The sequence below is a fragment of the Pomacea canaliculata genome, linkage group LG6 (genome assembly GCF_003073045.1).
Source record: "Pomacea canaliculata isolate SZHN2017 linkage group LG6, ASM307304v1, whole genome shotgun sequence".
In the NCBI taxonomy this organism is placed as follows: domain Eukaryota; kingdom Metazoa; phylum Mollusca; class Gastropoda; order Architaenioglossa; family Ampullariidae; genus Pomacea; species Pomacea canaliculata.
In genome coordinates this window covers 20,618,285-20,643,590 of record NC_037595.1, presented here as the reverse complement: position 1 = coordinate 20,643,590, position 25,306 = coordinate 20,618,285, and the positions used below count along the sequence as shown (strand labels likewise).

Genomic DNA, 25,306 nt, shown 5'->3' with positions numbered 1-25,306 from the left:
AAAAAAGATAGAAAAGTTTTTATTTTTTTGGTAGGTTTCGTGATTGTGACGTCATCGCGAACGTTGCACAGAATGCGCGTCAGTGCGCTAGGGCGTTAGCGAAGGCTGGACAAGGCAGAGGCAGGGGAGAGCAGCAGGTTGGGCGCATCATCTCCCCTGAAAGCCATGTTCGGTGTGGGTCGGGTCAAGAAGCGCCGGCATTCTTCAGGTAGCAGGTTAAACAGCAAACAGCCGGCCGCGTGGTCTGCCATGATGCAGGTGCTTCGTCCTGACAGACATCACACACACACAAATGCACACACGCACACACGTGCGCGCGACTGTTTCCGTATGTGAGGTTTCCTCTCCAGACGAAACACTTCTCATTTCACGGCAGTTTTTTTTTTTTTTTTTTCCAGTCAGGTAAAAACATGAGAGAGAGAGAGTAAAGTTTTAACAGGGTAGCACGGGGTGGGCTGGCAAAAAGAGGATTGAAGGAAGCGTCAGGTTTCACGGGAGGCCAAGGAAAACATGACGGAGGGGCGCGTGTGTGTGTTTGTGTGGGGGGAACCGTGTTGCATTTGCCCCATGAGCGGTCACATGAGCAGGTTTACAAGACAAGCATCCCACGCGATTGCCCCATGCTCAAGATCGATCACCCACATCGTCCGTCTCTGACGTCACTTCCGACGTTAGTGGCTATATAGCGATGTGTTATCGTCAGTTGGCATGCAATCAAAAGCTCTGCGTGCGGAGAAGTGTCCTGTAACTTGACATACGTTCATATATTCACTAACATGGCATGTGGTGAAGTTTTCACTAACACGGCATGTGATGGTGCTCTCTGGCTTAGAATTCATTCGGCTGTTGTCCCTTGGCTAGTGGTTACAATGCTCGATTTCAGAAAACGTCTTGAGTCCAATTAGTAGAAGTAGATTCCCGATTTATCAAGAGATGTAAAAAAGTTAGACGATCTCCGCATTCCACATGTCCTGCTTTAGACATTACGAACCACTCACTGTTCACTGCTTTCATGACTACTACCCTCTCGTTCAAAAACTGTCAGTCACTTAAAAGAAATTTAATTTAAGCAAACCTTTTTTTTTTTTTTTTTTTTACAAATTTCCATGGTAAACAATACTTACATCTTCAAACAACCGGAAGAAGATGAAAAAGTTTCAAGTGCTGCTTACAGACCTTCAAAAAACGCACGAGGTCATGACCCGCATAGAGCGATCGCCATCTTCGCGATTCTCACCTGCATGCTGCTGTTTGCGAAAGTGACGACAATGTCTTGGTAGTTAATTAAGCTGTGACTTCGACACTCTGACGACTGGATGACACGGGACAGCCATTTATTTACCTGTTTGGTCTTTGGCTCGCGAGCCAGAACAAACAAAAACATAACGCTGGTGTCATGTTCTCGCGACTCCGACAGATGCTGGAGGTAAACCCTTAGCTCACTGCACTGTATGTCACATGCGAATACAGTTTCGTGTATATGAGGGTTTACATTGTGTTTAACTTTTACATAATAATAGCAGAATGATTTGTACATTTATAAAGCACTGGTGCACTACATTTGGGTCACGCTCTGTGAGACGACCCATTAAAATACAACGACACACTCGTTTAACACTTCAAACTAAAAAAATAAATAAATAAAAGCTTAAAATACCGCTGAACATCGGTCCAGACGGAACTTCTCTAATTATCTAGATTTTTTATATTGAACAAGTGTATCTTAAGCGCATGTTTGAGTGACTTTAGCGTCTGCTGGTGGAGAGGATTTCACAAAGTCGATGCTAAGATGGTGAACACGCGTTCGCCATGTGTTTTTGTCTTGATTCTTGGAACGGGAAAAATGAGAAGTAGAGAGCTGTCTGCTTTGAGTGAACTGATCAGACAAGTAAAAAGAAACAGGTATTGTAACCCCCCCCAAACAAACAAACAAACAAACAAACAAACAAACAAACAAACAACCAACCAACCAACCAACCAACCAACCAACCAACCAACCCACCCACCAACCCACCCACCCACTCACCAAATGAGGTACAGATAAGACAGACATACAGCAGACGAGTTTTTATACAAACAATGCAGACGAGAGTATGGGCATAATAGTTTAGCCATGCGTTGATGCATTCTTCCTTGCGGTATGTCACTACTTCCTGTGATCATGTGACGTAACACTCTCATCTCAGGATAGACAGTAGTTGTTGCAGTCATAAGCAGAAGGCACCCACAGCCTGTTCATTACTTATGTGACGCAGGCTACCCAGTAAAACCACCTGTGGAATGAGTACCTGACCCTTTAAGGTCTGGAGAAGATAAGGTGAGGAAGAGGAGATGGCCCCGAGGAAAGTGGGGACCCTAATATCACTCCCTAATAAAGGGAAGGTCACAGGATTACCTTTGAAATGTATTTTTTAAAGTTTCAAACTTTTTTCTGCACAGAGTGAGGTAGTGGGAGAAACAGACGCTTGGACAACAGTTCGGCAGACAGGAGACACATGGACTGGCTTGCTGGTGGACAGACAGACAGAGCTGGCTTCTCCTAAGTTCAGACCCACTGATTTCTTGCAGCACATGTAGCAGGTAGTCCCTGGTCCTTCTGGAACCACCTTCAGACGCACTCTCCTAATTCGCTGATGTACACTTGATGACGTGCAGGACGAAAAGCAGAAGAGTTAATTAAGATGTCTGAAGAGAATGTTTTCTATACAGATTTTTTTTCTTGCATCGTCATGTAAAAGCTGGCACTTTCATAATGGAACTCAAGTGCTGCCATCTATGTTTGACTCCTGGTGTGCAGTTTGTGGCTTTATCGCAAGAATGCTACGGGAAATAATAAAAAAATGTTTAAGGGTATTAAGTATGATTTTCTTTAATGATGGCATTGAAGTCTTTGGGGGATTGCTTAACTCACACAGTAAAGGTATTATATAAAAAAATTCATCCACAACTCAGGTAATCGTAATCACTGGGAGTCATAGGTCAGGTCTTAGTAGGTGTCTGGAGATTTGTGGCCAGTGAAATTATAGTGAGACCAGATTATTTTTCGACTACAGCGACACCATTTTACCAGACGTCGACAGCTCCTACAATAATGATACGATGCCTATAATAATATACATCTTTTCAATTATTGATAGCTTAGAAGACAATCGTCTTTAGAATATTCTCGATGGATGACGCCGATGTCCATATCTAAGGTTTCGACATGGTGACATTCTTGCGGTTCATCATAATAAAGTAATATAATGACTTCGGCTGGTTAGTTCTGATAATATTCATACAAAGATCAATTGATTTCTGCTATTGTACTCCCTCACCATACATCGGGTTTGCATCCCTTGATGCAGAGTACCCGCTTAACCTTATCTAAACAGGTTTTCCGCGTTAGCGTTCTTGAGAGACTTCTGGCATTCTCTCCACCCGGGTACTGAAAGTCACGAAATAACTCTGATCGCTTCTGAAAGCGGACGCCACGAACAAAGACAGCAGCAAAGCCTAATTACCTCCAGGATTTAAACACATTCATTAAGGTTGAAATTTACAAGTAGATGCACCCAGCTGCTGGATTCCGCCGGCACGGCTCGAACCTTCAACACTAAAAAAAGCTGACTCATCTGCTTCTGCCCCCTCACCTTCGAGTTTTGTGACCCTGATGGCCCTTATGTTTGCAATACTAGCTGCTTTAAATAAAGCCGCAGTCTTGAGAAAAAAAATTCAAGAAAAAAAAAAAAAAGAGGAAAAATGGCTGAGGCTGCAGAGGTGTCTTCCTCGCACCGCAAGCTGGGTATCTTCAGCGGGTTCTGAGGAAGCGATGAAATAGCAGACACGGGATGGGAAGGGGGAGAAAAGGAGGAGAACTTTGCAGCTGCCCAAACTTGGCCATTCCAGGAACCCGCAGATAATGGTAAGTAAAAACGCTGAATCACAGTGCCACCAATGGACGGTGGGGGAGCGGGTCACGTGATATGTAAATTAGTTCTTCACGTGCAGGGTGAAGTCATGAAATGCGCGGGGCGCACGCGAATGCTTATCGCGAGCGCTGCTCCCTCGTCCGTCGCTAAAGGGAAAGAAGGAAGAGAGAAAAGGAGGAAAACTGACAGGGAGGGACCGACAAGACCCCCGAGACTAGCAGAGCGACGGGAGCAGGTAGACGGTGCGCTCGAGGACGCCAGTAAAGTTTTGGACTTTTCGCACATCACTCACTCACTCAACCATGTCAGGACTACGAGCACCAAAGGCTGGACTTGGACGCGAGTCGCAAACGAGGGTAAACATTTTCCTCTCAATTCTCGTCCTTCATTTTGTCCTCGTTAATTAGTAAAAAAAAAAAAATATTTTACATGCGCAACAGAGCCCATAGTCTCATCCGGAAGTAAGCGTAATCCATTTTGCTTACCAAATGTCGTGTTGTTAAAGATTTCTGGCAAAAGTTGAACAGCTGTTCATAATTTCTTTTCCAGTTCCTCCCTACAAGACATTTCATTCATACACAAGCCTTTAGAGGAAGTTTGTGGTGCTGATGAATGTTTTATCTATATTTATACGTATGTGTGTGGAAGGGTGGGTGGGGTATAGTGAAAAAAGGGGAATAATAAACTAATGAAGAATCTCTATGTTAAAGAGAAACGAGTGTCTTAGCTGAGTAGAATGTGATGTGTGCTGTTGTAGAGACGTGTCAGAAGGTGACAGAGAAGGACATGAAGCACCATGCAACGCACCACGCAAATAAGTTGTATGGGAGCATTGAGGGTAGGGAGGGTTAAAATGGAGAAAGGAGGGTGAGCACACAGGTACGCACGTAGTTACACAAACAAACACGCACATACACAGTCTCACGCACACACGCACATCACAGGGAAAGAAGGTTGTCCTCACAGTGTCTCGCGAAGGAAGGGTAGAGTCAACTAAACTTGCTTTCGGTACACCTCGTACCAATCTTGGCAAAGTTTAGGTGCCAGGATACACACTCGCGGTTTTGTCGCAAAGGCCTGACTGTACACACACGGTGCTTACATTTACATTCACCCCCTGAGGACGGACTGAGGGCAGGAAGGAAACAGGAGGGAGAGGATGGGAGGAAAACGACAGGCAGTACCCCGAAGTTGCCCCGGAGAGGTCACGATGATGCCTGAACCACATGTAGAACAAAATGTGGAGGTAGAGGGTAGAGTTTAGGGGTGATTTCGAGTGTTTTCCATCGTGAGGGTGCCGTGTGCATACACCGCACATGCTCCGAGTTACTAGCGTGTTTGTTGTGTCCAGGGCAGTTAGAAGGCTACGTAGATATGAGGTGCTCTGGGAGTAAGTAGCTCTTTCAGGAATCTTCTGTGTGCGTGTGTGTGTGTGAAGGAGAGAGAGTTTTGTACGCGCATGCCAGAAATGAAAGGAAAATATATGTTTACGATCGTTGACAAAGAGCTTATTTTTCAGCATAGTCGGATGCCTCAGCGAGGCCAGCGCTAGGGAGTTCCGAACAGAGAAATCCGTGTTTGGCTGCCATGGCCACGGCATCTCACTCGCCTGCTTTTGCGTTTGTCGGCAAAGTGATACTCTCTTTGCGCTGACCAAGATAAGGAAGATTACCGGAAGCTTACTTTATGGACTAGGGTAACGGAAGAAAAGGCAGACCGTAACAAGACCGTTACTAATAACGGTATCAGTATACTGAAAGTCCTTTGACTGGTTTTGAGAACTGGTTAAAGGTCTAGTGGGTTGCAAATTCTTTTTCTTATGACTTGGTAAAGATTAGTGCAAGATAAAGTTTCCCAAAAAAAAAATCTGGGTGAATATTCTCCTTCTGTTCTCGAGATGCATGAGCATGAACATTATTATGCACAAAAAGGTGGACAACTCAGACGTCAGGATTGCGTTGTGAAGATCTCAGCCAATGGGAGAACTGGGACCATATGTTCATTTAGCGTATCTGCTTGTAGATTTTTGGAAGAAGCATTTCACACAACTCTTCGTCTATTAGAACAAAACTGTTAAGAAAAATATTGCACAGAGAGGGTAAAGCCGGCAAACAGTGAGGGATTTTATCATGACATTATGACAACACTGAAAACGGCTTACCAACGTTGAAATGGTCAGCTGGTTTCTTTGATGCCTCATCGCTTCCACACTGCACTGAGGAAAGAACATGTCAGAGAGATAAAGAGACGAAGCTGGAGTGATACCCTCCGTCTGCGATGACGGCCAGCTCATGTGAACAGGAGTCATATCCACGGACAAGAGGGTGAGTCCCAACTCGCTCAGATCTCAATACTTGTACAAGAACAACCTGATGCAATTCTTTCAGGCCGCACTGAAGGCTCAGTTATCGTACATCAGTGTGTGCGACTTCTCCGATTTCGGGGTTATCGTCCTCGGCTTGAAGGTTTGACGATGAAAGAAGCACAAGGAAGATAACCTGAACCCAAGAGTAATCACAATGTCGTGTGTGGCGATAGGTTCATCGAATTTACTGGTCTGATATCACCGTGATCAGTTCAAAAAAAGGCTTCAGGAAGGGTAAGAGGAATGACATCTGTATGCCTTCTAAAATGTCACAGGTACCCGGTCAGCTCGTCAAATTAAAAAAAAAATCATCAGGTATAGTCACAAAAATACAGTCCAGCTCCAAATTATTTCTACGTTATTGTTTTCTCAGCATGATTCTGGCAAACTGAATTCCTAAACACTGCGGATTTTCAGAAAATAAGCAGGAAGATAAAAGTCTGATATGCACATAATTTGTTCGAGCTGTCTTCTGTATGCTGCCAAGGAACAAAATGTTTTCAATCCGCGGAGAATGCGGGGGATACCTTTGACTTACAGCTCACCAATAAACTGTGCATGCATCAGAAACCTCAGAGTGGCTGCGGGTGGTACGCCGACAATGACTGCGACGAAACAGAAATTAAAGAAAAACGCTACATGGATTTTATCGGTCGTATGGATAAATAACTAAGGACCAAAATAATGAATAAATAATAAAAACGTTTACATCGCAACTGAAAAAAAAGAGGGCTGATTCATCAGGATCTTATCTAAATGTGAGTCTCTCGTGTATTTTTGTGTAACATTAACTGACACCATGAGATGCATTGCCATGTCAGCTTTCCCAGCTCTCTGTATCAATCAAGGTATTTTGGCATCATTTACACTTAAAATACTGGAGATGGCAAACGTTTAGTGGGTCAAAGAGAGGATGATATTTTTTAACTTTTTCCTTTTTTCGGGCTGGAACATACATATGTGTCGCTGATAACTAGAAAACTAACTCTGATAGCTTCAGGGAAGCAAATCGTGAAGGCTTCTGTAGCGGGTGTGGGAGGCGGTTATTGCAGGAATACGATAAGAGGAGGGGGACTATCAGCGAGCAGAATGAAGCCAGTGCTGGCAGCTGATGAACGGTACACTCGCATCCATCTCTAGGGAGGAACGATTCCGCTAGACATCACCGAGGAGTGAGCCGGGCGGACTGGAAGGAAGGAGGGCGAGTTATCTGAAGGTGGCATCGGCCCTGGCAAAGAGCAGCACCTGCCAGCTCCTGCTTCCCGAAAATGCAAACGAAACGCACTTTTATTAGGCGCTGCGCGTGTTTAAAATGCGCTGACACGCGCTCGTGATGCACACGCGCAGACGTTTCGTGCGTTTTGCAAGCTTTCGTCACTCCTAAACTCATTGTCTTTACTATATTGCCAAGTGTTCGTCAAACATTAAAAAAAACCCCAAAAAACATGTTGAGGATGTGTCGAGACATGTTTATTATCCGAAAGAACAGGTTTATCGTTGGTATATGTCGAGTTTGTAGATTTCGAAGCTCACCAGCTGCTCATCGTAAACATATGATAAACTTAAATATGTTTTTTTTTTCCTTTGCATAGCTGAAACATCTCACCCACGACTATTACAACAATACCAGCACCAACGTTCAAGCATAGAGTTACTAGGAATAATTTTTAGTGAATAAAAACATTCGCTTATAAAGCACAGCGAGAATGAAACTCGATGTTTGTTGTTTGGCTGCTTGAGTTTTACGCTGTGTCAGCAACTAAAGTTATATCAGGGCGAGTAGTTCTCAGGGTTCTGAGGTTCCTGAGTTCTCCGGTTCATCTCTCTCCCCGAAATCATCATTTTCATAGTGCCAAATCGTTTCTGCCAACCAATAATTCCCAAGCAAGTAACCTAGTGAACTCCAGCAGCTACAGCTCCGACCAACGGTCCTCCAAATGACGTCAGAGATAATAGTCTGCTCCATAGCCAGTGAGATACAACCAGCGTAGTCATGGAAACCTCATCCCGTGTCGGCTACTACCGCCGGCTGATGAAGCACGGACAGATGGCACACCAGCAGCTGAGTCTCAGGAATGCGGAGAATGTTAAACATGTCGGGCACCACACTGCAGTGTGAACTCTTACTATGGACGAGAGGTCACTGATGTTAGACTGTCGCACTGACACGAAGGATTGGGTTGCATGTGAGGTCTTGAAATTAGTTTTTCATCTTCATATCTAAAGATCGCTGTTGGTGGTGTGCATGCCAGGTCTTAAAAATACATGAAAGTCTTAAGTCGTATGCAACCCGGACCAGCAATAAAAGAGTTGTACGAGTACGACAATTACTTGCATGTAATTTACGAACTCATATGATACCGAAAGTCACAAGCAATTGCACGCGCGGTCGGAACGACAAACAATGGATAGAGCGAGCGAACTAGTGAGAGGGAAACAATGCGGAGACCATCACTCATCTGTGGAAGTCGGAGGCTTATCATACATAGGTTCTTGTATGAAGGAATGAAAAGGACAGTAGGATGAGTTAAGCTAGTAGCTTAGCTGTAAGGTAGCTCTAAGTGTGTGATTGTAGAGTTTATTTATTAGAATTCTTTATTTTTATTTTCCTTATCGATATATTGCCATACTATATCATAGTATAGGGGGAAAAACCCAGTGTTTTCATGAAGACTCGTTGAGAAGCAAATTTATGCACGTGAAACGATAAAACTAACCATATTTTAAATAACTACGTCTTTTGTCCCCACTCCCACCTCTGGCATTAGTATTGCAAACCGTTTTACGTTGAAGCAGCAGCCGGAGGTTACACAATCTTATTTGACGCGATAAGGGAGATAACGCAGGACGACTGCCGATGACTCAGTGACGATAGTCTGCCCCTGAAGCTGAAATATCGTAGGTACGCAGTCGCCACAAGATGTACAAGTTTTGTCCAGGAAGCCCTTATTTTCCTCGAGTGTATTACTCATCAATCATGAAGAGTTCCGCAGGTGCATCAGGAAATTCACGAGCACACGACTGGGTGTGTACAGCATCACGGACAGCCGCATACAGAGAGAAATATTGCGAATGCAATCGTCTGGCATTTTCTAGAGACTGTGTAAAACGGAAGCAATAATCAGGAGGTGGGAACTTGCACAGATCACTTCCCTTGAAACACACCTGTTTGTTTTCTTTCCGGTTGTCTGTGACCTTCTGTCGGAAGCAGGATGAGCATACAAAAGAGATGAAAAGACGTAGGAGGCAGAAGAAAGAAAGATAAACAATACTGAGAACAACAAGTACACCGGTGTCTGATCTGTCACCATTCAGCAGGTTAATTGCATTCAGATGGCCGGTTCTGATGGTTGGTTATGGTTATGAAGCTGGTTATACCGTCTGAATATACTACACACGCACGCACCTATCCACACTCCTCACACACACAGATTTGTCTTCTTTTCTAGAATCCGTATTTGTTCATCACAAATCAACTTGCAAGCTGTATGGCAAGAGGGAGGATCTATTTACTCTAATGAGGCGAGGGCTAATCAGACTGTCACCGGAAAGAAAACAGACTCGGAAAACACCGGCTCAGTATTTTATCAACCCGACCGGCAGCAGCAAGCCGCGCTGAAAGGTCAGGCCGGGAGGAAGAAACAGCCGTGTTCCTCCTGCTTCCTCAAACCTAGGTTTGTTTATGTCGAAGAATTCTCTGTTTGTTTGGGTTTTGCGAGGGTGGCGGTTGTACTTTGGCATTATCTGCACCACACGAAAGCAAAGATAACGAGGGTAGAACAGCTGTCTTCACGAAAGAGAGCATTTTTTAAAAAGCAATTCTTTAAAAGTAAACAAGCTATCAATTTCATATTTCTGAGTAAGATTTTTTTTCCCTTTCCGCTAAATGTTCAGACGTGGTAGATTATTGTAAAAATCTCCGAATATAAGTGTAATAAATGATGTTGGAATTTTCTATTTTTATGGTTATAAGTTCTTATTGAAGTTAACTCTCGTCCATTTTGATTTTAGCGAAAAGGACAAACTTTGTGAGAAATTTGTGTGGAGCAGTAGGGCAAAGCTAGTGTATTATGCTCCAGTGTGGCTTCTCCCCACTTGGTTATTGAAAAATCCATATAAATACTTTTAAATGTACATGAAAATGTCAAAAGTTCTAACTGCAAAAAGAGCAGTCAAAAAAAAAAGCTGATAACTCGAATTAGTTTTCTCCCTTGCAGTCAAGTTCTTACGCTCATTAGCTAAATAGGGTTTCCTCAGCATTTACACCAACTAGCTTACTCGGCGTTAACGATAATTTCTGACCCTCCGAGAAAGTAAACATTAGGATAAAAAAAGAGTCTTGTCTGGGACTGACAGACACGTGACCTCAAGGGCTGGTATGTGAACATGGCTTCCTCGCGAGCACTGCCTCTCGTTAGCCGACCGATGTCTGCTGTTGTGAAATACGAGCCTAGTCGGCAAAAGCACTCCTCTGGGATTGCAAGCATGAAGAAGAGATAACTTTACCAGCGGGGTAGTTATACACGGGGTCCTGTCGTTGAAAAGAGGCGCTTCGCTTGACCTAGGAGTTTATCTGATTATCTAAATAATATTTTAATATAAAATTATATAATTCTGCTTTAGCCAGCGGATTCAGTGTGTTGTGCTTCACATAGTTAAGAAACGAGAAAGTTCTGCCACACTGTTGAAGACTTGGCAGTTAGTGACATCATATTAGTCAGATACAGTGTACGCCACCCGTTCATCTCGTTAATCCCCGTCGTCCTGGCATTCGCGTTGAGCCTGTAGTCCATTTATAGGCCGGTTCCACTGCTAGACCTCTGCCCTGAGTGCCTCATCTCATGAACCCATAATCATCGCAACATTTATTTATGGGCTTATGGGAAAAATACTAAATTAAATCCGCCCTTTCTTTCCAGAAAAACGAACTCCTTACTTTTGGACCGCTAGTCATTGGCACAAGGCAAGTTGGTAAAGTTGCCACCAAGCGTTAGGTTGAGTAGAGACTGAGCACTGGATGGGTTGAGCTCCTGTTGGCAGGAGAAAATTCACTATCTTTCGTTGGCCGCTACTGCATCGCTCTCGCCGCTTTAATCTTAATGAAGACAAGCTGCTCGGGTGGATGAAAGGTTAGCATCTCGCAGGTAAGCGCTATCTCTAGCCCAGAGCACAGGTAAACCAGCCAGGTATCGGTCAAATTTATTTACTTCCTTGCTGTCAGAGGAGGGAGTGCCATTTGAGTTTCACATCTACGTCGGTGGCCGTGTTTGTGGCCTTCCCGTGAGAAGCAAAAAACTAGTGTGATATAAAAAGAACTTTAAAAAAATTTCTCGAGGTGAGAATGGTGGAAAGCTACAGGAAATTGGAATGCAGGCGAAAGGCGAGTTCTCTTGACACTTTACTTCACTCGTCGTCGTCGTCGTCCTCCTCCTCCTCTTCCTCCTCCTCCTCATCATCAAAGACATCGTGCATATGCTTCCATTTCCCACAAGAGGACGACATCCTGCAAATCCTCTTCATCTTTTTTTCCCATTTCTCTATCGTAATTAGGCGCTACCAGAGAGCCTGAAGAATAAACAACCGTTTTATATGTTTATTTTTATCTCTGGCGCTGATTCCAAGGCTTTGCTCCAGGTCTCATAAACATATTTTAAGGTTTATTTTTGCTTTTATACTGTGCTTGGGGTCTGCGGAAAGATTACAAATGTTCACCAAGATTTTTCTCTTGGTGATATCTGTTAGCTGACGTCACACAATGCACATGAAAACTGAAATAACATTTCGTTTGTCATTTAACAACAGAGAACACGGCAGGCTGTTAGATAAAGTTACTATCTACACGGACAATAAACATTAGCTACATGCAAACAAAGAAAATTCTAAAAAATTATCGCCTACTCAGCAGTTCATGTGTTAACGTAAAAGACAAAGCCCATTGAAAAATAATTTATTTCTAAAACAAAGTTCACACGAAACTGTTTTATCAGCTGAGCACCTTTAACCTATCCACATGCGTCTGTGTGTGAGAGAGAGAGAGATTGAATAACGAGAAGATACACAACAGACATATGTCAGTGATGCTGTTGGAAATCTTCCCCAGCAGTTAATAACAAAAAGACAACTGCAGCAGCTTTTCCAGCTTTCAACGTGGCAGAGAACATTAAAAAGTATCTCAGTTTCACACTCGCTGGCCGGCAGTAGACAAGGGGGCTCCATCTTTATAACGGGCAAGAGGTGGGGGTGCCCAGGTGCAGAGACGTTGTGTTAGGACCTATGAGGAATGGGAAGACAACCGAAGCACGGTGAACCAGGGGTAGGGGTAGGGGTAGAGAGAGAGAGTGTTGTAGTTTGAGTCATCAAGTAGGTGGGCGCCTTTTGCAGACCTATTTTAGTGGTTCCCTGCTAAGTTTTTCATTCTCTGGGAGACTATTCTTGGGGATATCACCTTGACCCGATCACTCACTCTGCAACTTTTTTTTTTTTTTTGTCTGGGGGAATTTATTTTTTTTTAAGATTACCTCGCGTCGGCTAGAGTTGAAATACAGGTTCTCTGCGTCTGTTCAACTTGGCAGCCCGTTGACAAAACTCCAAACCGATCCGGGTTTCCCACAAACGATGTCGAGTTTTGCAACATCACGGTTAGACAGATCGCCAACTGCGGCGGAGATATTTTTGCTCGACACTGATTATGTGGATCAACATTTCAACTGTAACTCGATGGCTGTTGTGAAAAGATAGCACCTAGTGCTGACGTGGGTAGAGTTGTTGAAACATGGTATTGTCGACTGGAGGTAGACTAGCTAATGTTAGCTAGACCTCCACAGCCGTTGACGGGAAGTCGGTAGTCTGGTAATGTCTGGCAGCCTCTTGGGAGAAATTAGTTGTTGAAGACGGTTAATGCCTCTCCGAAGTCCATAGGTTAGTAAAGATTGTCTGACATAGTTAGTCCCTATAATGATAATTATAACTTGACCTATGAAAGTAAATTAAGATTAGCATAGCTATAATAAATCAACATAGGTATAGCTGGAATAGCCGCTCGACAAAATGGATTGACTTTAGCAATGGGTATGAAATAAGTCACATTAGGAAAGTAAGGTATAGCCTGCTTGCCAATGATGCTAGTCGGGTCTAGGAAATTTTGTTGACCAAAAGTCACAAATCGTGATCTCCCTAGTGTTCCAGAAGCCAGATTGTTGCTAATATTTCATCAGTGTCTAAACTGACTGATCGACAGTACATAAGAAGCAACGTATCCAGTACAGGTTTCATCTCTTAAAACAATTGATGCGCGATACATTCATTATAAAACTTCGTGAGATAAGAGCTAAGACACTCTGCCAAGCAGACGCTCAGGGTGTTGTTCGCTGATAGAAACTTCTCACAAATATTTTTTTGTGAATGAAACCGACCGACTGAAGATGCTTTTGCTTAGGAAGCATGTTGGGTTCCAAAGAGTAAGTTTCTTGAGTTCCTGGCAAGGTCTGAAAAAAGAGATGCCGTTAGGTTCAAACGCTATGTTGTCCAAGAGTCAGGGTAACAGAGCGAGCAAACGAACTCCTCCCCCACTCTCTCCACACAAACATGAAGCATATTTGCATGCAGTGACTCACACGTGCACGAACGGATCCTCTGAACACTAAAATTATAAGAAAAAAAAAAACAACCCCATAACAGCTGGGGAAGAAAAAACAGCATGGAAACAACAGGGCAATATTGCGCACGCGCATAGCCACATGCCTATAAGATGTATGTACACAAAATAAAAAAATGAAGAACACACCACAAAACAAACGCATAAAGACTAGTATCGCAATTCTTTATGAACTGTTAGGTCCACCCCCATTCACATACTTCTACTTCTACCAATAGGTTTTTTTTTAATTTTGAGGAGGAGGAGATGGTGTAAGAGCATGAGAGAAAGTGCGCATGCGTGTATAATTTAAAAAGAAACGAAGGAAAGATACGTGGTTTAACAGCAGCAGCAAACTGTATCCTTCTCCGTCGCACCTTCTCACCAAAACTAAACAGAAACAGAAAAAAATCCGACGCATTGCAGTGTCCTTGGCAAGGGTCAAGGATGGGAGTGCAGGCTACTGCGCTGTTCGTACGAGCTTCATCTTCAACTTGGCAAACATTCATCGGCATTTTCGTCAAAACCTCATGCCATAAATAGCTGGGCTGAACGAGTATCCTGGGGTGCTGAGCAAATTACCGAGAGGCTAAGAAAACAACTTGAACCGAGCGTTGTCGACATGAAGTTTGAGAGAAAATTAAATGAAACCGACTTTTCCTTTATAAGAGGTTTGCTGCTTGCTTATCGGAACCTCCGTCAGTAGAATGTTTTCTTTTTTTCGGAATGATAGAAAAGAGATGGCAGGGTGGGATAACTACGACAATAAATGCAGAAGTTGCACGAAAATTTAGTTTATAAAAAAAATTACCTCCTTACCTCCCTTGGCTTTTTTCCCACTACTCATCTATTTTTTTCGCTCTCCCCCTCCCTCGTTGTCTTTTACAGTCTATCCCGCCAGCATGACCGAGGTCGTTCAGTGCATGCCCCACGCGCATGTCTTTTTAAAAAAAGCTATCCATGAGTAACAATTCCGGCATTATATTCCTGCGTTGGGTTTGGATGTGTAGTGGGGGCGCTACTTTACACGTTTACACATCTTTTGGGAATTGTCAAAATATTTTCAGGAGCGGCTGTGATATGTGAGATACAAGAGCTGATTCTAAGCAGAGGAGTTGCTTCTGTTTTGTGGCTGAAGAAGTGACAAAAAAAATGTTGTGTCAGTTTGTGTCTGTGCTCGTGCGTGCTTTCTCCATTTTCTTTTTGCATATTCTTCTTTTTCAAGTTTTTATCCTACACAAACGCTTGCCAGCACACACACACACGAACACAACACTTGTAGAGCTGATACAGCAAAGCGCCCTCGCCAGTAGTTTAGCTGACAGTATCTTTGCTTCAGTCGAGTTCTCAAAGTAATCTTAACATAAACCGGCCTCATGTTTCGTGGTTAGGCCTCGCGCGGTTAGGTTATCACTCGGAGGATGACGCGAAAGATGCCATGCACGATTTTTTTTACAGGCATATGAGCTCGCCTCGGAGTTTGTTTTCTTTTTAATCTGCTAACACTGTCTTCTTTCCTTCTGTCCATCATTCCTTTTCGGAGCTGAGTTAAAGACGAGTAAAAGGATCCGCTGTGCACCATACGTAAATATATGTTGGCAGAGTGGGTTTGGCCCTTCCTACCATAGTCTGACACCTTCATTTGGCACTGCGAGTAGTGCAGTAAGAGACAAAAATCATAATAATGTATTTGTACTAAGTAAACACATACGATTTGGCAGGACATACAATTAAATTGTTATCACCCGATACTTGTTATTGTCACACATTATTCATCTCCTTTGACTGTTATTAAACAGTCTGTCTTTCTTTCCTTCGTTCTATCTTTTTTTCATGCACACAAACGTGTCTGTGAACAAGAAACAAAAGAGAGAGGGGAGAGAAGCGTGCGGAAGAAGAGCTCTTCAGGGCCCGGAGATAGGAACTCGAAGATAAACTGACTTAGATCCCGTTTTCGCTGACGTGGATTTTCACAAACGATGCCAGGAAAAAGGTTTTTGAGCGTTTCCCCCTTTTTTACAGTTTTTCCAAACCAGCTTCAAAAGCCCCCCCCTAGTACTCGGCCAGTCTTCATGGAGGACCTGCCTCTATTTTTGGAAACAAGCGAAAAGCTCTCTCGCCGCGCGCCCTGGCTTCTGACTCCACTCGGCTAATGGCGATGGCGGCATGTTTACAGCATGCGAGGAAGCTCTTCTCGAGAAAGACTGAAAGGTTCCGGTCTAAAACTCGTTAAATGGACCTCATCTACTAGCTTCTGCCACGCCTAAGGCCTGGTGAGGAGAGAAATTCCTTTCCTTTCCAGAAGGAAAGAGGAATGCTGTTGTTGTGGTTCCGCAGCACTGCTGTAGCCGAGCTCCCATCGCCAGCCATTTGTCATCTTTTTTCAAGTATTTTAATTTTCTTTCTTTCTTTTCGATTGTGCCCTTCATTGTTTTTACTTTCTCTGTTTCTTGCTTTTGATTCTACTTTTTTTATTTTGATTTATTCTTTTTTCTTTATTTCATGATTCCTTTCGTTTATTTTGACATTTCTTTTTAAGAAGTGAAAAGGAAATACGATTCCACGATGATTTAAAAAAACAAACAAACAAACAACAAAACAAAACAAAAGATCCTCGAGTCTATGTGACTGCCTTCAACTTTGAACCTACGAAGAGAAAGTCCTTCGTGCCTGATTGCCAGCAAATTAAACTCCCCCCACAGGTTCTCCTGGGGTGAAACGGATATTACCTGGGCTGAGACAAAGGTAATCAGCCGTGCGAATCGCAGAAGACTGCTGGGCGCGTCTGATACGAGCGCGTGATCCATCGCGCACGTGGCGAACTAGACGAGGCTGTCTGTCTGCCTCAGGTTCATGCCGGGTGAGACAAGGTACAGGTGCGCAACAATAAACAAGGAACGTTTTTCACTAGAATATTTTATTCTGACAGCACGTGCGAGTTTCATTTTAAAATAAGATAGCGACCTTCTAATTATGAACCGTTGACTGGTGAGTTGCGCGAGGGACAAAACATAAAAGCGACTGTAAAATCCGTTGGACTACTGTAGTTTATGGGCCTTTTACGTATAGAAAATAATTTTAAAAATATGGAAACCGCCTGAACCATGTCTGTATCGTCTGTTGTAGAATACAGGTTGAAGAGACTGTAGATAAATCATTGGAAAGATTAGGCTGTGTAGAGACATGATTGTTAGAACTAGAGAGTGATAATTTTTCAGTTGGCTGAAGATGTAAAGCCAGCATGCACAATTTTACACTATGCAACGAACAGTCACACATATTTTGTTCGAAGAAAGCAAGAAAACTGTGTTAGTGACCATATTGGGAGACAGACACACATGCAGAATCAGCAGATTTCACACCTGCTAGAGCAGCTGCACTTTTTTGCAAGGACAACATTTTCTCCGTAAATTTAGCACATACCTTCTTTAGGACTTTAGATACGGACATTAAGGGACATTTTACTGTCTGGCATGTTTCCTACCCTGGAGCTTCAGCCCTGGGCCTACAGTGACATTTAGTTGTTTAGCAAGTTGGAGGCCACACCTGTGTCCCGGGATTTCAACAACTTGGCCCGTTCAGTTTGTATATTTGCTGCAACATTTAAAGAACTGAATTTTTAGACATTAAACAGGTAATAAGAAAACAATTGTAAACGCGTCTCTAATCAAAAAAAAAATTAATGGTAAATGTTATCGGAGGAGTGAGTTGTAAGCAGTCACTGTTTTTAGTCTACGAATGTGAATGGTGGAACCCAGCTCGCTCCATCCGCCGTCTAGAACTGAACTGTCCCCGGGTATGGAGGGAGATTTGTAGTCATTGGCCTGGCTAGAGTGGAACCCTTGACAGTCGATCGTATTATCTACCTGATCACCATCTTTGATACTGCTTTTCACTTCCAACACTGATGATCGATAAGTAAATGTTATGTGTACAGCAAGGAATGAAACTTTCACTTATGAGACACACACACACATTCCGACCCCAAATCCTATGAGGCTTTTAGAAAATCCTGTCAAGACTTTCCACACGTGCTTAAAACGGCATTTAAAAATAATTGGAGAATTTCCAAGCGCCAAGTCGGTAGGTGTTAATGCTTCAATAACTCTGAACCTCCACCACGTCTCTCCTACAAATAGCATTGCTCGGTGTTCACAGAAGATGGAAGCGTCCGGAGGGTTAAGGTGAGCAGACGGCGGGAAAAGTTTCAAGCAGACTACAAAACAGAAAATTTCAAGCTATGAGCAGACCACAAGAGGCAGCTGAGAAGATGTTTTAGAAAAGAAGACTAGCAAACAAAATGCATATCACGCAGAAAGGAGATTACCGTGTAAACTGTTGGTTAGTCAGTCGACCAGCACAATCTACTGGGGTGGACACGCGCCCGCATATCACAGCGTGCAGCAGACGATAAAGAAGAAACATATTGTGGGCAAAACGAAAGAAAGAAACACCTCCTGGATAGACAGAAGGTCAGTTCAGAAGAGCATTGTGGGAGGTGGAACTTTGTAATCACAACCTTGCAGCTAATGCCTTGCAGACGGGAAGACGACATCTAACAGAAATAAAAAAGCAAATAATTTATCTCTCCCTTAACTTGCATTCCGGAAATGCTGTAAACTTCCTTAAAGGCTGGAAAACGTCTTGGCTGGTTCTTTATTTTTTTCTTAATCGATTTTAATGACGGAGAAAAATCAGGAAAAACGAAATGAAAGGAAGAGAGAGAGAAGAAAAGAAGGAATAAAAATTGTTTGGCCAGCCAAGAAAGCAGCAAGCATGAGTAATAGGTTTCCTAAAACTGCTGACACCCTGGCAGCGGCAAGGCGGTTCTGAGCCCCAGTGACGTCACAGAGACGTTGGCTCTTCTGACAAACAGACCCTTCAGTGTGCTTGGGGCCTCAGACAGTTTACTTTTCGCTGCCTCTCCAGAATATAAGACAGAAATAAAGCTGAGCAGGGGACCAAAGGCCGTGCCGATGGGTCATTAGGCCTCCTCCTCCTTCCCCCTTCTCAAGCTGCTGTAGGTGGCTGGGTGGCTGGGGATGGGTGGGTCGGTCTGGAAGTTGAAGAGAGTGGAGCTCGTCTTCACCTTAAGCTCTTGAGAAGCGGTTCCCTTCTTTGATCTCTTGCTGTACCTGGAGGAAGAACATCTTCAGTGCCTCATAGTTACCTGACCGCTCGACATCTGCTGAAGCTTCTGTCTGTCTTTCCCAGCCCAGACCAGTCATGAATGAAGCTTTCTAGCCGTATTCATTCGCTTCTCCTGTCTCACGGCGGCCAGGTGGCGCAACGGGTAGCGCCTGTCACCAATACAGTGAAGGTTGGCTGTCCTGGCTCAGCTCCCGTCTAGGGCACGCTGCTCTCTCTGCAGTTGGCATGTGTTTACAGGACTGACTGCCCAGCCGTGATATAGATGATGGGTCGGTGTAAAACACCAATCCCTCTCCTCTCATCCTTTCCCTTCTCAGAGCCTTCCCTCCCTTACTTTATATTTCTTTAAAACAAAGAATTCTCTCCCCTACACGCACCCAATCTTAAGCTTCGAAGTGAAATGTTTTGGCAAAATAAATGTAGTAAATCTACTTTTAAATAAATTTATTTTTCCAGTTTTCCTTTAATAGTAGCAACAATTACCATGAATATCACTTGTACAGAGCAGCGTATAAAAATACAGCCTGTCATATATACATATGTAATTTATGACAAATATCTATGAAAGGCAAAGATCATCTTTTACCTTTTTTTCAGTAATGAGTTTATTCATAAACATTTACACATAAGGCAACTGAAGCCCGGAAATTAAAAGTCCTTAAGACAACAATCGTGAATAGGTTTTCTCTTAAAACTACAGCTCCATTCAAACAATTCAGATCGATGTCCTTTCTAGCTAGCCTTATATTTTAAGCCATCAGAAATGACACGTGAAAACGGAGTGTTCAGCAAGAACTAGAAATTTTCTGCAGGTGTTTATGTGAACACGGTTGTTATTGTTTATTTCACTCTTTTGCTTCAAACAAACTTGTTGTGGGATCGTTACTCGATGTCTGTTTAAAATTGTACGAAGAAATTCGATTTAGACACTTTCAAACAGTCGAGGCAGGTTGCGAAAGAGAGGTCAAGGCTGGAAAAGGAAAGTGTGGGTCTGAACATAAAGGAAAAAAAAAAAAGGAAAGAAAAGAAAAAAAAAAGAAAAGAAAAGAAAGAAAAACTGATTTGGAAGGAAAAAGTAGGATTCTTGCAGCTGGCAGCAGTTCCAGGCGACTAAGGGTATTTTTTCCGAAAGAATGCGAAATATGAAGAATGAGAAAGGCTCGAAGGATGTGCTTTCTTGTCTTGCGAGTGTAATCAGCGGAAAGCTGTTAGCGGAACATCAAAACGAATTTGCTTTTTTACTTTTTTTTCACTTTTGTATTTTTAAAAAAAATTATTTTTGCTTACCTGTAAAACAGACTTGCAGGAAGGGGGAGAGTGCAAAATGCTTAAGTTGCGTATTTATTAGGAAAGAAATTGTTGCAGCAGTGACTCAGTGCTAGGTCATGGCGCCGGTAGGTGGCGCTTTTCTTTTTACCGGGCAAACAGTTGGAGGTTTTACCAACCTTGGCACAATCATGGATTGTATCAGGCAAACAAATAGTTTGGGGACTAACGTTTGGGACGTTAGAACGTTGATCAACATACTGATCTTTGACCTGTTTGCCAATACAATGAGACCTCGAGACACTTCGGAGGTTTGGCGCTTCGACTCTTTGCCACTTAGAACTGTCTTTAGGATGGGGAAAGGAGGTGTGTGGGTTTTCCCTTTTACCATTTGACCTCTAGAATTTCTCAAGAGAATCTTTCTCTATTTTTTATTTTCACACTTTGAAATGTTTACCAGCTTGCACCGATCATAAACAGAAACATAAACCAACGAAAACTCATCGCTAGTCGAAGTTTTCTCATAAGCTTTTACACGTTTATCAAAGAGTTAAATTAAGATTAAAATTAAAAGTTAGACTTCAAATAGCTGTAGTCATTTCTCGCAGCAGACCGCAAATAGACAAAAGGTTTGAAGCGGATAATGAAGATAGATCTTTCCTTCCATCTAAGTGGACTGACCTTTTTTGCTTTTTTTTCTTTCTTTTTAGGTGGATGCTAGTTTCGATGCCGAAGAGGCCAAGAGGATTCTGTACTGGATTCGCGACATAACGGGTCAAAATTTTCCCATAGAAGATAGCAATGAACGCTACAAGGTGATGGAGAATTTCTACAAGACTCTCAAGGACGGACGCTTGCTGTGCTAGTGAGTGTCCAGCCATGTGATAAAAGCCTTTACACCACGTTCTAGTAGACTGCGAGATGATTGCAAAATGTTCTTATTTATTTAGAAGTAAGCTGTTTAGAAGCTTATCTGTTTCTAAAATCCCCCACACCTCTCTATCTCCTTTCTTGCTCTACCTCTCTCACACTATGCAACTGGACTTGTTACTATGACAACGGAAAACGCAACATAAATGCGCTTCTAAAGTACAGCTAGAATGATGAGGTCAGATTATAATGTACTATAAAGTGTGGTGTCATTTCTTCGCAGCCTGGTGAATGCTTTCCTGCCTGATGAGTTGAAGCTGGACTTCAAGTCACGTACGTTTCAGTCAACCAACAACCTGGCTTTTGAGGCCGCCAGAGAGCGCGAGAGAATAGAGCTCTTCATAATCAAGGTGAGGCCCCTCCCTTGATTTTAATTTGATTTGTGCACTTGTAACCCGCAGCATCACCACACAAAACTTTACGAAAATTAACGGGCAAACATGAAAAGTGAGGGAGAGCACCCTCAAGTCAGTTAGACAAAGGGACATCACTCTCCTTCCCTCGTACAACGAAATAACCAAAATAAATAAATAACAAATGGACGGATAATCAAACGCTGTTTGTAGTTTTTCCGAGCCTGAGAAAAGAAACAACAAAAAAGTATCGCTAGATAGATATCGAAAGATAGATAAGCGCACATCAGCAAAACTTAAATATCTATCTGTCTGTCTGTCTAATCAGACTGAAATAATTCATTGAAGATGATTACCACGGCACACCATTCTGTATACCTTAACTCAGCTAGTCATCAAGAAATATCTCATACAGTGGAACCTCGGTTAGCGAACGCCTCGGATAGCGAATTTTTCGGTTAACGAACAAAAATTTCTGTCTCGATAGCGAACAAAATTTCGGATCACGTGAACCACACGTCAGCATGCAATCATTTGCGCTCGAGACACAGTTACGATCAGTCGTCTTATTTAGTGATTGTTGTGCGATAATCCTCAATCATGGCTCCAAAGAAGATCAAGAGCAATGACAAGGAGCGGCCAACTGATTTCAAAGTATTGCGTCTGTCACCTTACAGAAAAGGGAATATTTATGTCACATGTAACTGTATAGTAACTTTCAAATATTAGCGAGTCAAACAGGGCTGGGAACCAATTAAATCTAATTTCTTATGGAAAACATTGTTTCGGATAACGAACATTTCGGATAACGAACAGCTCTCCAGAACGGATTAAGTTCGTAAACCGAGGTTCCACTGTATTTTTATCGGTCAGTATTACTTGGCTTAACACTCGTCCTGACTTCCCTGTTACAGGCTGATTACTCATCACGATTTTGTTACAGGCGCAAGAGTTAGGAGTCCCAGAACAGGACACTTTCCAGACGGACTGTCTGTACGAGAGAACCAACCTCCCAAAGGTCTGCGCGTGCATTCGCTCTTTGGGCACTGAGGTCAGTTTTTTTTTAAATTTTAGAGTAAGTCAGCAACAAATGAATAAACAGGTAAAGAAATGGTAAAATTTGCTCCTTAGGCAATGAAGTTATTTCTTCCTTTTAAAACTATTCAGGAATAAATAAATTTAAAAAATAAAGTATTTTACACGTGTAACATGACCTCTATCCCTTTCAGGTCGAGTCACGCCCTAGTTACACGGGACAGCGGGTGTGGCCACGGAAATCAGAAGCCAACCCACGAAACTTTTCGGAGGAGACCCTTCGGGCGTCGGAACGCGTCATCAGCCTGCAGTACGGCACCAACAAGGGCGCCACCCAGGCCGGCATGAACTTTGGCAAGAAACGCATGATCCTGCAAGAATGACATCTTCCGCTTCCGGGTCAAGTCGTACGTGTAGGGTCTCACTGCGCATGAGCAAACTATGTGTACACGCTGACAGCACCTTTAGTTAGCAGAAAATGTTCTGGTCGCTTACCACTTCTTGCTGAGTAGTGCCTACAATCGGTTAGAATACAATTTAATATTTTTTAACTCTAAAGCGACTGCCAATCTGACCGATTGTAGACGCTGATTAGCACTAACAGACAGGGGAAAGCGGTTAAACGCCATGCTGCACACGTCATTGTAGCCAGAGGAATCCCACAGGTCACATGATGAGTGCTGAATGTCTCATGCTCGAATGAAGGTATTTATCCCAAAACGAAAGCATTATGACACCATTGTAAAAATGTTATCAAAACAAATAACAACCAAGGTTTCAGCTAGGTGTCCTGGCCTTCATTAAGGACGGTGCTCATTCTTGTCCACCCATGCTTATATTTTCATTGAAACTTCTGTGATAACATCCGTCGCCTAGGAATAGGGCAAGACAACTCTCGGTCTGAAATCAGATGGACCGTAAGGTCAGTTGAACAGGTCGTGCTTTGTCCAGAATAACACATATCATTGTAGACACTGCCAAAAAAAGAGAGACCTTTCATTTACTGACATTATTTTGTTTGCAGAGGCTGCTTTCCACATACAAAAATCACTCGCAGCATTATTGGGATAAGAATTCACTCATTTGTAGAAGAACCATCTTCTGACGAACGGTCGCCCCTCAGCGTTGACTCAGAGTGTTCCTGACTAGCGAGACCTTGACACGACTAGCTATTTAACAAACTCTTTCTATTGATATGTTCACTGGGGTAGGCGCGTTATGAAACACAGTGGAAGTTGGGGGCTCATCTTTATGCTGCTGTAACACATCGGTCCGTCCAGCCAATGTATTTCACAGCGGGTCTTTTTTCATCGCTTTCAGTATCTCCTCATCTACTAAGTGTTTTCTCTTTTGGAAATTACCTTTCGTTTATCTACAAGCATTGCTATCTAAAATGACAAGATAGAAGAAAATAATGAGTTTCAAAATAAGCGATCAACTCACGAGAGAAAAAAAGAAAATTAATGGAGGGATAGAAGAGGAAGGGGTGACGGTGAAGATAAGAATGTTTCAGCTGATTCAAGTTTATGATGAATGGTTGGATTACATTTTCTTACATTTTTGCACAAGACGAAAAATCGAAAAGTTAACCACCTGTAAAGAACGTCTCTGGTTTTCTTCGTCAGTGATGATGAGAGAGATGATGGTACAACGATGGTTTGATATATCTTTGATCTGCACTTGTCTAGTACGCTATATACAAGACAGTGTAATAACATTACATGCAAAGCAATCTGAGGTTTAATAAAATATTCAAGTGAATCTTAATAACTGTATGCAAGAAGGTCTGATAGCAAAGTTGTTTCTATCCAAGAACAGCAGGAAGGAGGGACTTCCAGTCTGTGGTTACGGCCCCTTTGTACCTCATGCACCAGAGCTTAAACAGAATAAGTCCAGTTCAATCAAATCCAGTTAAGGACTTCTCTTTCTTTTAAAAAAAAAAAAATCCTCGTACCTCATGTATCACCCAGTAATGGCAATGGGGAATTGAAAATTTCTGTTCGAATTCGTCAGCAGTATCCCAGTTTCACAAGACGGGGGACTTAAGGTTACAGGTGTAATCTTGAGATGTGCAGAAGTGACTGTGCTTGTGTCCAGAGTCTGCTTCCAGTCCACCGACCCGCCCGTGTTCTTGCTGTAGTTGTGATTATTACTTTTTTCTCTTATCTTTATTATTATTATTAAATATTTTTACATGTTTTATACAGCTCATTGCTGACCGATGTCTTGCTCTGTGTTCTTGAGAATATCGTTGGCGTTGTGAGAGAATGCAGAAAATATGAGTTGGAGATGTGGATGGGAGCGATGGGGAACAGCTTGTGTTTGGGGTAGGGGAGGGGTAGGAGTCAAGGTGAGTGAGGTTGGTGCAATGGTGATGGTAGAACCACTTTGCGCAAAATATCTTTGAGTTGTGAGGCAAGTATTCTGAGTAAGCAAATTCTCAAGTACAGCCGTTAAAGCACAACAAGAAAAAGCAACTCAGACAAGGACTTTCTAACGACCCCTAAGCAACAAGAAAACAGAAGGCGATTGCCCCATGGTATGCTAAAACACGACTAGAAAGGCAGACGCGTGCCAGAACTAAAATGCAGTGAAGGACTACTTACTAGGCAACACATAACATCCCTGGCGGGCACACAACTCCATTTCAAAAGTATTTCAA

General features: G+C 42.8%; 1 protein-coding gene across 1 annotated transcript; it reads left to right on the top strand.

The window, feature by feature from the left end:
• Nucleotides 1–4,016: 4,016 nt before the first annotated feature.
• On the top strand, nt 4,017–24,860 carry LOC112565629 (myophilin-like). The gene is made up of 5 exons (XM_025241197.1): nt 4,017–4,267; nt 21,037–21,191; nt 21,480–21,606; nt 22,553–22,660; nt 22,839–24,860. Exons 1-5 carry the CDS (start codon nt 4,214–4,216, stop codon nt 23,025–23,027), a joined length of 633 nt encoding a protein of 210 aa, XP_025096982.1. The 5' UTR covers nt 4,017–4,213; the 3' UTR covers nt 23,028–24,860.
• The last annotated feature ends 446 nt before the right edge of the window (nt 24,861–25,306 follow it).

Bases quoted from the DNA above. Each gene is read 5' to 3' on its own strand.
- LOC112565629 (XM_025241197.1), top strand. From the start codon at position 4,214: ATGTCAGGACTACGAGCACCAAAGGCTGGACTTGGACGCGAGTCGCAA. The intron at 21,192-21,479 runs GTGAGTGTCCAG...ATTTCTTCGCAG, and splicing joins GACGGACGCTTGCTGTGCTA to CCTGGTGAATGCTTTCCTGC. The intron at 22,661-22,838 runs GTCAGTTTTTTT...TATCCCTTTCAG, and splicing joins TTCGCTCTTTGGGCACTGAG to GTCGAGTCACGCCCTAGTTA.